The sequence below is a fragment of the Schistocerca piceifrons genome, chromosome 2, assembly GCF_021461385.2.
Source record: "Schistocerca piceifrons isolate TAMUIC-IGC-003096 chromosome 2, iqSchPice1.1, whole genome shotgun sequence".
In the NCBI taxonomy this organism is placed as follows: domain Eukaryota; kingdom Metazoa; phylum Arthropoda; class Insecta; order Orthoptera; family Acrididae; genus Schistocerca; species Schistocerca piceifrons.
Window position 1 is genome coordinate 41,539,633 of NC_060139.1, and position 17,649 is coordinate 41,557,281.

General features: G+C 39.7%; 1 protein-coding gene across 1 annotated transcript in view; it reads left to right on the forward strand.

Annotated features, from left to right (window-relative positions):
• Positions 1–5,195, forward strand: part of LOC124776800 (serine protease snake-like) — a 388,660-nt gene extending 383,465 nt beyond the window's left edge. The window contains exon 10 of the mRNA XM_047251945.1: positions 4,783–5,195. Coding sequence (XP_047107901.1) covers positions 4,783–4,959 — 177 coding nt within the window. The 3' untranslated portion in view covers positions 4,960–5,195. The remainder of the gene's footprint in view (positions 1–4,782) is intronic.
• The last annotated feature ends 12,454 nt before the right edge of the window (positions 5,196–17,649 follow it).

Sequence of the window (17,649 nt, forward strand, 5' to 3'; positions counted from 1 at the left end):
GGTTTACACAATGAAAGGCCTTGGAAAGATCACAGAAGACACTAACTGGTAACTTCTTGCTATTAATAGACTTCAAGCCATCATTTGTGAGTGAGTATGTGGCGCGCTCTGTGGAAATCCTTTTTTCAAAACCAAACTGTCTATGGTTAATAACATTATGTTTATCAAGATGTGCAACAATCCTGTTATACACTGCCTTTTCAAGAACCTTTGAAAGCGTTGTTAAGAGAGGGACAGGACGATAATTTTTGACATCTGTAGCATCACCAGACTTGAAACGAGGTCTCACAATGGCATATTTCATTCTCTCTGGAACAACTTCCTCATAAAGAGATATGTTGCAAATGTGAGTAAGTACTACCCTTACATCATTACTGCAGGTTTTCAGCAGTTTACTAGACATGTTATCTATACCTGAAGATCCTTTACTTTTCAATGAATGAATTATTTTTGTTATTTCATTAACAGTTATGCGTGGTATGTTTATATCATTAAAACTTTGTGGGAGGTTAAGTTTCAGAATATCTGCAGCTACCCTTAGGTCACCATTGCAACCTATTTTAGAAGTGACAGTTAGAAAGTGGTTGTTAAATGTGTCTCCTATCTGTTTACTATCAGTTATTCGCAAATTCTTAATTTTTAGGACAGCAGTTTTTACATTGTCAGATGGTGCAGTACCTGTTTCCCTCTTTATTACATTCCAAATCGTTCTGATTTTTTATTTGAATAATTAGTTTAAGATTCTATGCACATACTTTTAGATTTTTTTTAATGAGTTTAGTTGAAATTTTACAGTATGTCCTATAACAGTTCATATGGCGGGGATAATTGGATTGTCTGGATATTATATACAGTTCTCTTTTTCTCTGGCATGATATTTTTATGCCCTTGGTGAGGCATGGTTATTTGTTTGATTGACTGTTCTGTAGTCTGCAGACCTTTTTTGGAAAGACACTTTCAAATATACCTGATAATTAACAAGTAAATACATTATACTTGGATGGAGAGACAGCATTGGTCATATTTTTTTGTTTTATTAACCGCAAAATCAATTTTTGGTCACTTAGTGACCATCTTCAGTGCTGTAATATATAATTTAAATTGGTAGGCACTGGTGTCAACAAGCTTACAGTTTATGTGATCGCTGTAAGCTTGTTGACACCAGTGCCTACCAATTTAAATTATATATTACAGCACTGAAGATGGTCACTAAGTGACCGAAAATCGATTTTGCGGTTAATAAAACAAAAAAATACGACCAATGCTGTCTCTCCTTCCAAGTATACCCATTATCTGGTCGTGGTGCACAGGACACTCCATGGAGTCGCCAATCAATAAATACATTATATTTTGTATTAGAATCATTCGCAAGATAAACATACCTACAGTCAGTCTCCCAAATGCATAATTTCAAGTTTTGGATATTTTCCTCATCCATGTTTCTAACGGTTTTTGCACTGTGCACCAGCTTTGCTCTGATTTATATTAAAATTGTTAATTGTGAGTACTTGCCTGTCATGATCAGAGACACCATTTATGACTTTTTCAACTTTGATGTAATGAGTTCTACTCATATCTACAAAGATATTGTCTATTAGAGTGCTGGAAGTGGCAGTAGTTCTTGTGGGAAAACTGACAGCGGAGACAAAATTGTAGGTATGCATTAAATTTGCAAACTCTGTCTTAGAAGATGAGCTTCCGAGGAAGTCTATATTAAAATCTCCAGTCACTATAATGTTCCTATATTGCTTTGTGAGATACAATAGCACAGAATCTAATTGTTTCATGAATACTTTAAAATTACCAGATGGAGCCCTGTGTACTGCTATGATTGCCAATTTCTTGTTGGCTTCTACTACTCCTGTGACACATGCCTCAAAGTGTTTCTCTACACATTATTTCTCTACGAGTATTGTATTAAATGACAGGCTGTTTTTCACATAAATAGCTGTCCCTCCTTTGCTCATATGCTTTCTACAAAATGAGGTAGCTAATACATAGTTTGGAATATTCAGCATTTTGATGCCAAAAGTGACATGGTGTTCTGTCAGACAGAGAATATGAGCACAATTTGCGCCTGTTGGTTCATCAATATTTGCAATAAATCGGTCTAACTTTATTTCTTTTGACATACTAGTATTACAGGAACAGTTTTCTGCAGGGAATGGGGAGCTGTTGTGCTGGTAACCCCCACATTTGTTGTAATTAACTGCATTACTTACATTCTGATTGGAACCTTCCTCCTTCTGCCCCAGTACCATAAAAAATCCCCATTTGCAGCTGAGGACTTTCTTAATCTCAGGCACATCCTATGTGGAGCAGTTGTAGTCACTATTGTGCTCCTTTTTGCCATAGAGGGTGGATCTACTGTTGGTGAGGTTTCTACCCTGTCAGCTGGTACACTTGATCCCGTGGAGGTTGGTGTTGCTGTTTCTGCTACTGATGACCATTCTTCCTCCTTAAATGCTGCTGCTCCATCAGAAGTTGGTAGTGGACTAACTCTTCCCACTTGAGTTGTAACTGCTGGTGCTGTCTTGCTTTTATATAGAAGACCTGTTTGTGTTGATTCACATACAGGTGCTGCTGCATATGAAGGCTTCCCTAAAACTGTTTCATTAATTTTGCACGAGTATTTTGATGACACTGTCTGTATTTCTTCCAATGGCACAGTTTCAGTGGGTCCAGGTGCTTTTAGTGTGATTGGAGGAGTGGTGTTTTCAAATAGTTTGAATGTTTCTGCTAATAGTGCTTTAGCAAGTACATGTTTTCCTAGCCAGTTCCTGTGCGTTCCATGTCGAGTAAACTGGTTTCTCTCTTTGGAATTACTGTCCAAAAACTCCACGTCCTTGAATGCTTTTATACCTTTTGAAACATTCTGTTTGTGAATTTGATTTCATTATTTAAACATGAGCTGTTTATTAGGTCATGTCTGTGTGTGATGCTAACAACAACTGTTTTTCTTGGCGAGATTCTTTCCAGTGCATTTTGCAAGCTGTGATTGCATTTTTCGACTCATTTTTACATACATCATTAGCTCCAGCAATAATTACACAAACATTGTTTGGTTGAGGGTTTAAATCTTTAATTATTTGCTGGAAAGGGCCCCTGGGTTTTACTGTGTCAGTAACGGAATATTTAGATTGCATATTCATAAGAATAGTGGCTAAATCTCATCCATGGCTGTCTGCAAAGATACAAACTTTTGGTTTTGTTTCATCTTCTCTCAATAATTTCATTTGTCGGCGTTTCTCTTGTGCAATGGCTTCAAATGAGTTCCACGCAACTATAGCAGATATTGGAGCACTATGAGTTTCATTAACGGTTTCTTTAAGAGTGTTGTAGGTTTCACTTCGTACATTTTTCACACAAGGATTAAAATCGACATTCAAAGAATTAATTAACAATTCGATGCCACTGAATGAACTTACAATGAACTTTCCAGCACATTTTGACAATTATACCTCATTGCCAATGAATAATAATCAACTGGCAGGAATGTTCTGTTACTTGCAACCTGTAATGTAGCCCATAATTCCTTATTTTTCACGTGTTTTTTCTCCAGTCTTTGATGGCTTTAATGAGGAAACTATTCTAAGGCAATGTAGGTAGACCACACTATCATTTCAGTCTTATTTTCATTTCAAGTGATCCCAAAATCTCACTCATGAATAAAACTCTTGCAATGATGCTTGTGACACAATGCATTTTATTAGCATCAGTACCTTAGTACTCTTTTATATACCTGTATGGATTTCATAAAGAACACACCTATTACAAATACCAAAAGCTTTCATAATGTAAAAAAATACTGCTATGTATTATTTCTGTCCTTCAGTAATGCTTTCAGATTCCTGATTTTTTCCACATAACCTCATCCATTTTTAAAAATAGTCTGACAGTCATTAATTTTGGGCTCTACTTGTCCATTTAATAACACTACTGCCAAGGGACGGAGCTCGTGCGTATCTGGTAGAACTGATGTACCTTAATAATTAATGAAAACTGATGATGAGCAGGACAACACAACACCCAGTCCCTGAGTGGAGAAAATCTCCGGCCCATCCTGGAATCAAAACCGGGCCCTTAGGATTGACATTCTGTCACATTGACCACTCAGCTACCGGGGGAGGACCAGTCTGACAATGGAAAGTCCAGAGTGAAATAACAATAATATGGAAAGATTAGATTGCTACTCACCAAACATAGGAGGTGTTTAGTTGCAAACAGGCACATCGAAACAGACCGTTAAACCAAAAAGCTTTCAGAAAAGTCCTCCTTCTGCAATGCAAAACACACACAAACACAACTTGGACATACGTGTCCACTGTCTCGGGGTACTAGCTTCAATATTTTAGCAGTCTCTATCATTGTGCCTTTCCATCAGTATGTTGATTTTGACTTTATGTGATATTGATATTAAAGTCCTGTTATATGCATTATGCTGCAAAATTGTTTTATGGTTCAAAGTTGTTCAGTAGCTGTTCAAAGTATTCAACTAAAAGTTAGCTGTCTTTATTGTTTAGAGTGAAAATTGCTATATACAGAATTCACTGCCCTCTTTGTTCATAAAGTTCAGCTGTATTTTCCCTGAAATAGAAAAGATGGTTTCACTGTATTAGATCCTTTGTTTTGCATCTTAACATTTCCAAGTAAGTTACCAAGCCTTTTTTCAATAACACCAAAACCAATTCAATTTCTTAACACTAAATGCATCCCAAAATTTTTCTCTTGAATCATTATTCCATTACTATGATAAATTTTTTATCAATTTTAATTTTACAGGGTGATTCTGGTGGACCACTTCAGATGTCCTTCAAAATAGGAAGACAACATTTTCATCATGTTATTGCAGTGACATCATTTGGGAATTACTGTGCTGGAAAAGATTCACCAGGAGTCTATACACGTGTCTCTTCTTTTATTACATGGATTGAGAGCATTGTGTGGCCAGATGGTTAGCTTAATGAACAGATTACCAACTCGTAAAAAGTTTTTTAGTCTCTCATGCCATATATTTTAACTGTCAAGCTGAAGTCAGGAATGTTTCATGTGGCTAGCTGATGGTTTCATTGGTGTATGTTGTGACTGCAGATCTAACACTCAGATATTCAGCCAAAAAGTTGTTAAAATCAATTCATTATATACGCTATCAAAATTTTTTCTGATAAATATCAAATGACCTTACTTTACACAAAACCAACATTTTAATTTTGATGTAAATATACATTATTAATTAAGAACTTAAATTACAAATCTCATAACTTGAAGATTAATGACATTGTAGTTTTCCTCTCTTCATAAGAACACGTGAGGCAATACTGACCCTACGACTTATCTTAGAAAATAGATTAAGGAAAGGCAAACCTATGTTTCTAGCATTTGTAGACATAGAGAAAGCTTTTCACAATGTTGACTGGAATATTCTCTTTCAAATTCTGAAGGTGGTAGGGATAAAATATAGGGAGCAAAGGCTATTTACAATTTGTACAGAAACCAGATGGCAGTTATAAGAGTCGAAGGGCATGAAAGGGAGGCAGTGGTTGGGAAGGGAGTGAGACAGGGTTGTAGCCTATCCCCAAAGTTATTCAATCTGTACTTTGAGCAAGCAGTAAAGGAAACAAAAGAAAAATTCAGAGTTTGAATTAAAATCCATGTAGAAGAAATAAAAATTTTGAGGTTCGCCGATGACGTTGTAATTCTGTCAGAGACAGCAAAGGACCTGGAAGAGCAGCTGAACGGAATGGACAGTGTCTTGAAAGGAGGATATAAGATGAACATCAACAAAAGCAAAATGAGGATAATGGAATGTAGTCGAATTAAATCGGGTGATGCTGCGGGAATTAGATTAGGAAATAAGACACTTGAAGTAGTAAAGGAGTTTTGCTATTTGGGGAGCAAAATAACTGATGATGGTTGAAGTAGAGAAGATATAAAATGTAAACTGGCAATGGCAAAGAAAGGGTTTCTGAAAAAGATAAATTTGTTAAAATTGAGTATAGATTTAAGTGTCAGGAAGTCATTTCTGAAAGTATTTGTATGGAGTGGAGCCATGTATGGAAGTGAACATGGATGATAAATAATTTAGACAAGAAGAGAATAGAAGCTTTCGAAATGTGGGGCTACAGAAGATTGCTGAAGATTAGATGAGTAGATCACCTAACTAATAAGGAGGTACTAAATAGAATTGGGGAGAATAGAAATTTGTGGCACAACTTGACTAAAAGAAGAGATTAGTTGGTAGGGCATATTCTGAGGCATCAAGGGATTGCCAATTTAGTATTGGAGGGCAGTGTGGAGGGTAAAAATTGTAGAGGGAGACCAAGACATGAATACACTAAGCAGATTGAGAAGGCTGTAGATTTCAGTAGGTACTGGGAGATAAAGAAGCTTGCACAGGATAGAGTAGCATGGAGAGCTGCATCAAACCAGTCTCAGGACTGAAGACCACAACAACAACAGCAACAATGCCATAACTTCAACGTGTATGATATCCAACAGTGCCCATCCCCCCTATTTTTTTACTAATACTAAAATGTTACAGACACCTAGTTAAAATACTAAAATTTTGTAATGAAACAATGGGAACTGTAGATGGGAACAGCCGCAATGTAGGAAAAGACAGATTGCTACTGACCAGAAAGAAGACATTTCAAGTTACAGACAGGCACAATTAAGACATTTACATTTACCTTTCGGCCACAGGAGGTCAAGACACTGGAATTGGCACTCATGTGTGAATGGTGTGTGTGTGTGTGTGTGTGTGTGTGTGTGTGTGTGTGTGTGTATGTGTGTGTGTGTGTCTTTTATTGATAGAGGCTGTGGCCAAAGGCTATACATAAGTGTATTTTAATTGTGCCAGTTTGTAACTTTGTGTGTCTTCTTTATCGTAAGTAGTAATCTGTCTTTTCCTACATTGTTAAAATTTGTAATGAGCTTCTTTGTGAAAAAAAGTTAGACTTAACTTGTGTCAAATCTGTACAAATATGAGAGCAGTAGGCATAAATTACCACCATGTATCCACAGTTGAAAGTTCTCATCTATAAGTTTTATGATGAAAACCTGCAAACAAGAAATTTATGTATGTGATACATATGCTTATAATATACATCCTTATGCTTACATAATATGTAGGATTACATAGTGTATAATATTAAGAAAGTGTCAGGCAAACCAACTCATCCTCCTTTTTTTTTCTTTTCAATCAGCCTTACATTCTAGCTACCAATACTTAATGTGAGATCATATATACACAGCTAAAATGAGATTATGATGATGATTTCATCAACATTAATTACCTTAGTTCAGTAAGTATGAAGTATTAGTAACTTTTCAAGTGATAAAACTTTACAGCACCAATAGGATGAAAGGAACATCCCCAACACAGGTGATTAGGCATGAACACGATGTAGAAAAATTCAACTGACAACCATAATCATACAACAGAAAAGGAAATAAAATAACACTACAGGATAGTCCAGTCTAGTACAACAGTGACACAAAATGTTTATCTATTGCATCTGGTTTACCTATTAGTCATATACTGAAGCAGATCAGTTATAACAGTAAAAATTAAGGGACTGTTCAAAAATAAAAACTCTCATCCATTATGAATGTGCAACACTGTGGCAGTGATGAGTAATGGTTTTCAGGAAAGCTGCTAGCAATCACCTTTGTTTTACTTTCATCTCTTTTGAATAACTCATTAATGCCTTACACTTTCTCGTGTTATTTGATTTTATGATAGCATTCTACTTGGCTTTGTTTAAAATGCCTTTAAGGCTGTGAACAGGGCTCCTAAAACACACACACACACACACACACACACACACACACACAAAAAAAAACCACTATGTCTGTCCACCGAGGCCTGAGTCCGGCCTCAGTGACCACCAGAACAGTGGTCTGTGTGTGTGTGTGTGTGTGTGCGTGTGTGTGTGTGTGTGTGTGAGAGAGAGAGAGAGATACTGTTGTTGTTCCACCCTGTATTTGCCATTGTTTAAAGCTGTGAAATATGACAAAAGGTCACGCAAGAGGAAAGAGCTTCTACTCTGAAAAGCTGCATCTGACAGGTTACTTTCATTTACTGAAGATAATAAGAAACTGATGCTTTTTTACTTATTGTCAGAACACAACAGAGCAAATGAAGTTTCTCCTCCTGTGTAGTTTGAAAGTATCTTTCTTAATATTGGGGAGTGACTGACATTTTCCCATGTATTACATTATTCGTATTTTAACCTTCCTCTCCCCTTATATCCTCATGCCACACAGTGTGTGTCAGAGAGTACATTTTGCACCAGAATCATTTTCCCACTTTCATTTATTGATGGTGTGCAGGTTGAAAGCCTTTCAGTATTCCTCAATACGAGCCTGGATGGAATGTAACTATATGAGAGAAAGGAAGTTGCTACTCACCGTATAGTGGAGATACTGAGTCGTGATAGGCCTGTTCAGATTCTGCCAATCCTTAGCCCACACCAACATAGTCCTGCAAAACTAAATCAAACAAGCCCAATCCTCCTTGCAGTACCTTCTCTCCATCTGCAAAATTCTCCTGCTATGTAATCCCAAATTCCTGGAACCCATAACACATATTGAAACACTTGCCCTGTAGGAACTTGAGCAACATGCACAATGCCACCTCAAAAAGTTCTCTATGCTGCTCACTTCGTACTCCTGCCTCTGAGTACCACTGTCCATCACTTCTACACCTCCCCCACGCCCCCTCATAGCTGACAAACCCTGTCTCGCAGACCTATTACACTTACCCCACCCTCCAAAACTCCCTCCCACCACCACACAGAACTCAAAACCTAAACAGACCCACAACACAGTCATGAACCTTTCCTCCAGAAGCCTAGTCCCACAGAAATATCAGTCCTTTCCAAAGCCTCACCTTTTGCCCCACTCCCAAATTCTACCATGCAGATCTACCGTATTTACTCGAATCTAAGCCGCACTTTTTTTCCGGTTTTTGTAATCCAAAAAACCGCCTGCGGCTTAGAATCATGTGCAAAGTAAGCAGAAGTTCTGAAAAATGTTGGTAGGTGCCGCCACAACTAACTTCTGCAGTAGAATATATGTAACGCTACACAGGCATGCTTTGCAGGGACAAAGATAAATACTGGTGCAAAAACCTCTGCATCAGTAAATAAATTTAAAAAAAAATGGTGGAAGACGAGCTTTTTTTCCTCCGCCCTGAGTTTCGACCACTGCATTTTCATACATTATCCATCGAAGTAAATACAAATTGCGTATTGTTCATCTTCGAATGTTGCAGCGTTTCAATGTACTATGAAAATCCGACTGGCAAGACTGTTAGGGATGTTTGTCAATATGGCCAACTCTACGTTCTGAATTTTTTCCTAACTGTGAGAAGAGATGGTTGCTAATAGGAACATTTATGAATTGTGAATCACATGCATTATTCTCTTCACCATAAGAATAATACGAATATAAACATTTTGCCACGTATTCGTTCGTGTTTGCTGCTATCTCATTTAAATTCTGTCTGCCTAATAAACTACGAAACTAGAGTGAGACAACAGCAAACGTGGAAGAATATATATATCATGTTATGTTTATATTCTTATGCGTAATAGTGATACAGTCAGAAATGAAGCACGGCAATTGGTTAGATTTTTAAATCTAAGATGACTCTAATTTCTGTGCAGAATGTTATGTACTAAAGAGGTGTCTGCAAAGATTTTCAAACAGAGAAAAATTTTTGCTAAACTCTAGTTCAGAACATCTTCTATCATAAGCAGTCTATTATTTGGTTCTTGTTGATCATTATCAAAGAAAGCAGCAGTGTAAGTAACAACCAACAAGTTATTTAACTCGTTGGTAACAACAAATAGCAGTCTCTTGCCATTGTTTCGCTAATGAGATGATTCCTCTCTCTCTCTCCCTCCCCCCCTTTTTTTAATTGTAAGCGGCGGTAGCTCGCACAAAAGCAAGCCATGCCGCGAGCGGCGATAGGCTGTACATACTCATTATCAGAATACGCCAAACAATGCATGACACAGTACAGTAATGCATCTTCAGCTTAGAGTGACATAAACACCTATAACAAAGAGAACGGCATTTATCAGATCAAAGAAAAATAAGCAATCAATTCAAACCAGATGAAGCACGTGAAAAAGGAAGGGTACCGGTATAAATACGGACGGAGCGCCTGACTCATAGCAATGGCTACCTGGTAAAGCTTAACTGCTAAGCTTATGTCTCGAACCGAACTACTGTAGCTGTATTGTCATTCATTCGACCTAAATTGTGTCTCATATTAAAGTGACCAACTTTGTTTCGATTTGGAGGTGCGGCCTAAAACTTTTCTCTCCCCTTGAATTTCGAATCTCAAATTTAAGATGCGGCTTAGATTGGGGAAAATTTTTGTTCCTTGATTTCGAGTCTCTTTTTTCGGGTGCGGCTTAGATTCGAGTGCGGCTTAGATTCAAGTAAATACAGTAGTTAAAGACCTTCACCCCCCCCTCTCCCGGTCCCTACAGTGGAAACACTCTTTCGCATCCAACCCAATCAATCAGACTCAACCAAAGACCAATATTGAACCCTGCCTAACTCAGTTCACTCCTCCATCCAACCATGATCCACCCCCACTGCCTCCAAACCATTCTCTGTTAACTTTCCAGAATTTCTTATCCTCAAACTTTGCCTCATCATCACTCCCCAGATCCCTCAACATGCATACTAACCTTACATCCACAGAAAGAATTGCAGTCCACCACCTAAAGACTGATCCCGATCTTATAATCCTATCTGCAGACAAAGGCTCCACCACCGTAGTTTTTCACTGCAAGGATTACCTGGCAGGAGGATACTTCCGCCTACAAACCGTGCCACAGTGATCCCATTCCAGCAGTCCAGAAGGATCTCCAGTCACTACCCAAATCCTTAGGCCCATCCTAGAACCTCTCCCCAGAGTCCATCTCTCTACTTATCCCTACCACTACCTGCACTCCCACCTTCCCACATGCTTGCTAAAGTCCATAAATCCAACCACCCAGGAAACCCCATTGTGGCCGGTTACTATGCCCCCACTGAGAGAATCTGTGCTCTCATAGACCAACACCTTCAACCTATTACCCGGAACCTATCCTGCTATATAAAAGATACCAACCATTTCCTCGACCGACTCTCCACAGTTCCTTTCTCTTTACCACACGGTGCCCTGCTTGTCTATATTGATGCCATCTCCCTGTACACTAACATTCCTAATGCCCATGGCCTTACTGCTATTGAACACTACCTTCCCAGATGCCCTATGGACTCCAAACCAACAACCTCCTTCTTAGTCTCCATGACCAACTATATCCTCACCCACAATTACTTCTCCTTTGAAGGCATTACCTACAAACAAATCTGCAGTATGGCTATGGGCACCCACATGGCACCATCCTATGCTAACCTATTCGTGGGCCATATAGAGGAATCCTTCTTAAAAACCCAGAATCCTAAACCCATCACCTGGTTCAGATTCACTGATGACATCTTTGCTGTCTGGATTGAAGGTGAGGACACCTTATTCACATTCCTCCAGGACCTCAACAACTCCTCCCCCATTTTCTTCAGCTGGTCCTACTCCACCCAAAAAGCCACTTTCCTAAATGTTGACCTCCACCTCAGAGATGGCTACATCAGTACCTCCGTCTGTATCAAACCTACTAACCACCAGTAATACCTCCATTTCGACAGCTGCCACCCGTTTCATATCAAGAAGTCCCTTCTGTACAGCCTAGTCACCCATGGTCATCTCATCTGCAGTGACGAGCAGTCCGTCTCTAAATATACCAACGGTCTCACTGAAGCCTTCACTGACCGTAATTATCCTCTCATCTTTGTACTAAAACAAATCTCCCTTGCCTTATCTTTCTAGTCTCCCACCACCTCCTAAAGTCCCACAGTCTGGCCACAAAAGAGCATTCCCCTCATACCTCAGTACCATCTGGGACTGGAGCAACTGAATTATATTCTCCGCCAGGGTTTCAATTACCTCTCTTCATGCCCTGAAATGAGAAATGTCCTACCTACTATCCTTCCCACCCCTCCTACCATGGTGTTCTGCCATCCACGAAACCTACACAATATACTCATCCACCCATACACAATCCCTGCTCCCAATCCCTTACCTCATGGCCCATACCCCTGCAATAGACCTAGCTGCAAGACATGTACCACCACGTACTCCAGTCCAGTCACTAACATCATCTATCCCATCAAAGGCAGGGCTACCTGTGAAACCAGTCATGGGATTTAAAAGGTTAGCAGCAACCACTGTGCTGCATTCTATGTAGGCAAGACTACCAACAAACTGTCTGTCCACATGAACAGCCACCGACAAACTGTGACCAAGAAACAAGTGGACCACGCTGTAGCTGAACACGCTGCCAAACATGATACCCCTCATCTCAATGACTGCTTCACAGCCTGTGCCATATGGATCCTTCCCACCTTCCTTTTCTGAATTGTGCAGGTGGGAACTTTCCCTGCAATACATCCTACATTCCTGTAACCCTCCTGGCCTCAATATTTGTTAGTCACTGTCCTCGCCCATCCAGCCCCCTCTGTGTTCCCATTCCAGCACTGCACAGCTATCATTTCACCGCCACAACCAGTCTTTTAATTTCTTTTTTCTTTTATTTCTCTCCTTTCCACTACTTACCCCCTCCCCCATCCGCACCTTCTCCCCTGCCCTCCGTCTAAACTGCAACACTTCACTGTCCGCCACTCCCACCTTACTATCCCTCCCTCTCCCTGCCCCAGCCTCCTCCTTATCCCTACCCAGTCACCACTCCCATCATGCACTGGTGCTGCTGCTCGCAGTGTAGTTTCAACTCTCTGAGACTGCAGATGTGTGTGCAAGTTGCACTTGCATAAGTGTGTGTGTGTGTGTGTGTGTGTGTGTGTGTGTGTGTGTGTGTATGTGTGTCTACTGCTAACAAAGGCCTTAATGACCAAAAGCTATGATTGTGTGAATCTTTTTATTGTGCCTATCGCAACTCAGCATCTCCGCTATATGGTGAATAGCAACCTTCCTTCTCTCGTATTGTCAGTATGAGCCTGAATTCCTTAAAGTTTAGCATCATGTCATTTACATAGGATGTATGTTTGGGCATGTAATGTTTTTCTCGAATTGTTTTGAAATGTGTAATCTTGGATTTCTCTAAATTGCTTCAGGAAAGTGCCAGGATGGTTCCTTTGAAAGCACACGGCCAATTTCCTTCTCAGTCCTTGCCTAATCTCAGCTTCTGCTCTGTCTCCAATGACCCTGATGTCTACAGGATGTCGTACACAAATCTCCTCCTCCTCCTCCTTCTCCTCCTCCTCAAGATTCATTTAATAAATATGTGTGGTATTTCCCTTCCCCATTGATAGATTTATATGGCAATTCCACCTTAAATTATTTATGATCGATACTTCTAGGTATTAGAAAGTTGTGATAGGTTCCAAAATCACTGATCACTAAACACTTGTTGAGTGCTGTATTAAAGACCTTCTGGATGTCAATAAATATGATATGAACCTGACCCTTACTGTCTACGAACTTCTGTATTTCATAATTACAAAGAGCAAGCAGAGTTTCACATATTTGGTGCTTTCTGAAACTATATTTATTCCCACTCCAAAGATGCGTAATCTCTAGAAAAGTCATCATACACAAGCACAGTATAAGCTCCATAATACCCCAATAAATTTATGTAAGTGAGATAGGTCTATAATTCTGAACATGGATTTTGCAATTCTCCTTGAGACTACATTGAATTCCTCATTCAAATAATACATGCTCTGTGCAACTTTCCACTTAATAAATGCATTGCGATGAAGAGCTATTAGGATTCTAGCCAGGTGGCAGTAGTGAGATAGCCTCACATTTTGATGAGTGTCACACAATCAGCTTCAAAACCCCAAAGCTTTTCATCAGTAGTATGTGCTGGGAAAGTCTACATCCACACATTTATGCAGTGGGTTATAAAACTCTGCAAACAACAATAATCTGAAATTCAGTTTGTTTGGATGTGTTGATATTCTTCAACAGCAATAAGGCTAATGTTAGTGGGAAGAATCTAAATGGCAAAGGCTGAGCACTGTGGTCTGCAACTGGATGCTCCAACTGTCTACTACCCACGATTTGGCAGTGGCTATTTATCCATTCGTCTAAGGCCTGATGGTATCCTCATCAGATTCTGAACTGAATTTGCAGTTGAGTTAGCCCCTCTTTTAACTATAACCTACTACAGATCCCTTGAACAAAACTCCATAGTCTGAAAAAAGTACTGATAGCACACTTTTATAAGAGGGTAATAGAACAATTAACAAAACTACCATCCAATATCATTGACATTGACTCATTGTAGAGTCTTAGAACATATTCTGAGCCCAAATATAATAAGGTACCTCAAACAGAATGACCACCTCCATACCAAACAGGATGGATTCCAGAAACATCGATTATGTGAAAAGCAACTTGCACTTTTCTCACATGATCTACTAAAAGCTTTGGGTCAAGGCAGTCACATAGCTGCAGTATTGCTTGATTTCCAAAAGACATTTGGCTCAGTACCAAACCTATGCTTTTTATCAGAAGTGTGATTGTATATGGTGTCAAGCAAAACTTGTGATTTGGTTGAGGATTTTTTGTTGAGTGCACAGCAAGTTATCTAGGATGAAGAGTAATCAACAGGTGTAGAAGTGCACCAAAAAGAAGTGAGTTGGGAACCTTGTTGTTCATGTTATATATTAATGATGTTGTAGACAATATTAATAGTAAAAGAGTGTTGCAGGTAATGCAGTCATCTGTAATGAAGTACTGTCTTAAAGGAGAGTCATAAATATTCAGTCAAATCTTGAGAAGATTTCAAAGTGGTGCAGATATTGCCAACTTGCTTTAAATGGTTATGGATGTGAAACTGTGCACTTACAAAACATATATGACACACCCATAGATGAGTTCGGCATGGTTGGAAACAATCAACTCATGAAAATACCCCTGATGTAACACTTTGTAAGGATATGAAATGGAATGATCATATAGACTCAGTCATGGGTAAATCAGTGGTAGACTTCTGCTCATGGTGGAATACTGGGAAGAGCAGTCAGTCTACAAATGAGATTGCTTACAAATCACTTGTGTGACCCATCCTAGAATATCACTCAGGTGCCTAGGAACCATACCAAATAGGATAATGAACACACACAGAGAAGGGCAGTGTGGAGCCTCACAAGTTTGTGTAATCCATGGGAGAATGGCATTGGGATGCTAAGGAAACTGAACTGGCAGACTCTTGAAGATTAACGTAAGACATTCTGACAAAGCCTACTTACAAAATTTCAAGAACCAGCTTTGAATGATGATTGTTGGAATGCACTACCACCACCCACTGCTTATTGCTCCCGTAGGGATGATAAGGACAAGTTTAGATTAACTGCAGCATGCTTGAAGGCATTTAGACAATCATTCTTCCTGAACTCCATACATGAACGGAACTGCCCTGTAACATGCACTTAACAGTGGTTTGCAGAGTATAGATGTAACTGTAGATGCATGTGAACAGGTAGCTTGTTGGTGCCCATGCCCACATACAGTGTGGCATAGTGGTTGCTGCTAAGTTGGTAGCTACCTTAGTGGGATGTAGGAAATGTCTGTGGCAGGACAGGAGTAGGTGACAGTGGGAAGATGTATCATGCTGCTCTTGCATCTAGATCTATTTCACAGATATGAGGCAAGAGGTTTTGAGCAAGGGTGGAACAGAAAAATACAAGGTTATTGAATAGGTTGGGTGGGCAGTAGGATGCCCCTGTGGGAGTATAGGTAGGATATGTCTCGTGTCAGAGTATGATGGAGGGTAGTCAAAACCCTGATGGAGAAAGTCCTGGGTGATCTTGAGTGATGACAGATGTCCTCCTTTCTAACTGAGCAAAGGAGATGATTGAGGAAGAGAGAGTACAAGAAATTTCCACATTTTACATGGGCAGGACTACCAACAAGTTGGCTGTCAGCATCAATGGCCACTGCTGAACAATCATCAAGAGGCAGCTGTACCATCCAGTTGATGCACATGCTGCCCAACACTATGTGCTTGCTTCAGTGACTGCTTTGCAGCAGTACCACAAGATTTCTTACCACAAAACATCAGTTATTGGCAAAACACCAGTTATTCTGAATTATTCTAGTGAGAACACTCCCTGCAACATATCCTTTGTTCCCATAACCAATCAGTCCTCAAGCATCACCAGTTTCTGTCCTCCACCTGCCTGTCCTCATGCTTTCCATCCCATCAGCACACCTGAATAGTCCTTTCTCTTCCTCTACTTCTTTTGTCTCCCCTTTTGCCCCCTCCCCTTGTCACAATCTTCCAACACTGCACTTAGCCGCATACCATACTATCACCACAACATCACTGCACACCCCGACAGACAGCACTAACCTCCCCCCCTCCTCCCCCCTCTCTCTCACATACATCCTATCCCTGCCTCACACCTCTTCTGTGCCGCCACAGCTCACTCCAAAAAAATTGCTGCTCACCTCAAATACAGTTCCAGTTGAGCCTGGGCAGTCAGAGATAACTGTGGCCATGTTTGTGTAAATTATGCATGTGTGAATGTGTGTGTGTTTTGATTTTTATATATCGATGAAGGGGATGGTCTGATAGCTAATAATTTATAGCTGCCATTTTTCATTATACGGTTCAAATGGCTCTGAGCACTATGAGACAACATCTGAGGTCATCAGTCCTCTAGAACTTAGAACTACTTAAACCTAACTAACCTAAGGACATCACACACATCCATGCCCGAGGCAGGATTCGAACCTGCAACTGTAGCGGTCACATGGATCCAGACTGAACCACCTAGAACTGCTCGGCCACACCAGCCGGCCTTTTTCATTATACCTGCCTGCCACGCAATGGCTGCTCTATTGGTAAGTATGCTGTTGTATTGTGGAATGTGATAGAAATGATCATTTGAAGCAAATAAATGCTGGCAATTATATACTTTTCAAATCCATTTTTAAAACAGAATACACTAATTTTGCCAGTGATGAAGTAGTTTCTGTCTTGCTTACCTGCTGTATTAACACACAATGTTAATGCCCTAAATATCTTTGCTCCCTTTAAATCAAATTACTATATTACAGTATATTGTTCTTTCTAATATCTTCATGAATGCAAGTGCATCCAAATAAAGTATCAGATAAGTATTTCAACTTGCTCACTAAAATGGCACATCTATCTTGTCAGAAGTAGAATGTGGGTTGTGTCCACCCTAAGCTTTTATCATGACATGAACTCTACTGGAGACACTTTGAATGTTGTGTCTGAATATCTGTGGAGGAATGTGAGCCCTTAGTTCCTTAAGAGCTGGAAGCAGGAAGTGTAGGAATGTAGGATGCTGGGGTCTGTAGTGAAGTCAACTTTCTACTTCATCCCAAATATGTCCCATTTGATTCAAGTGAGGACTCTGGGCTGGCCAGTCCATCTCAGGAATGTCCTTGTCCAGAAACCATTGCCTCAAGATGCTGCTTTATGAAAGATTGCACTGCTGCACTGATACACTCCGTTATCTCCAAACAGTTCCTCCACTGTAAACAGTACACAATACCGTAAAATGTGTTAATGTGCTTCATTATTTACCATT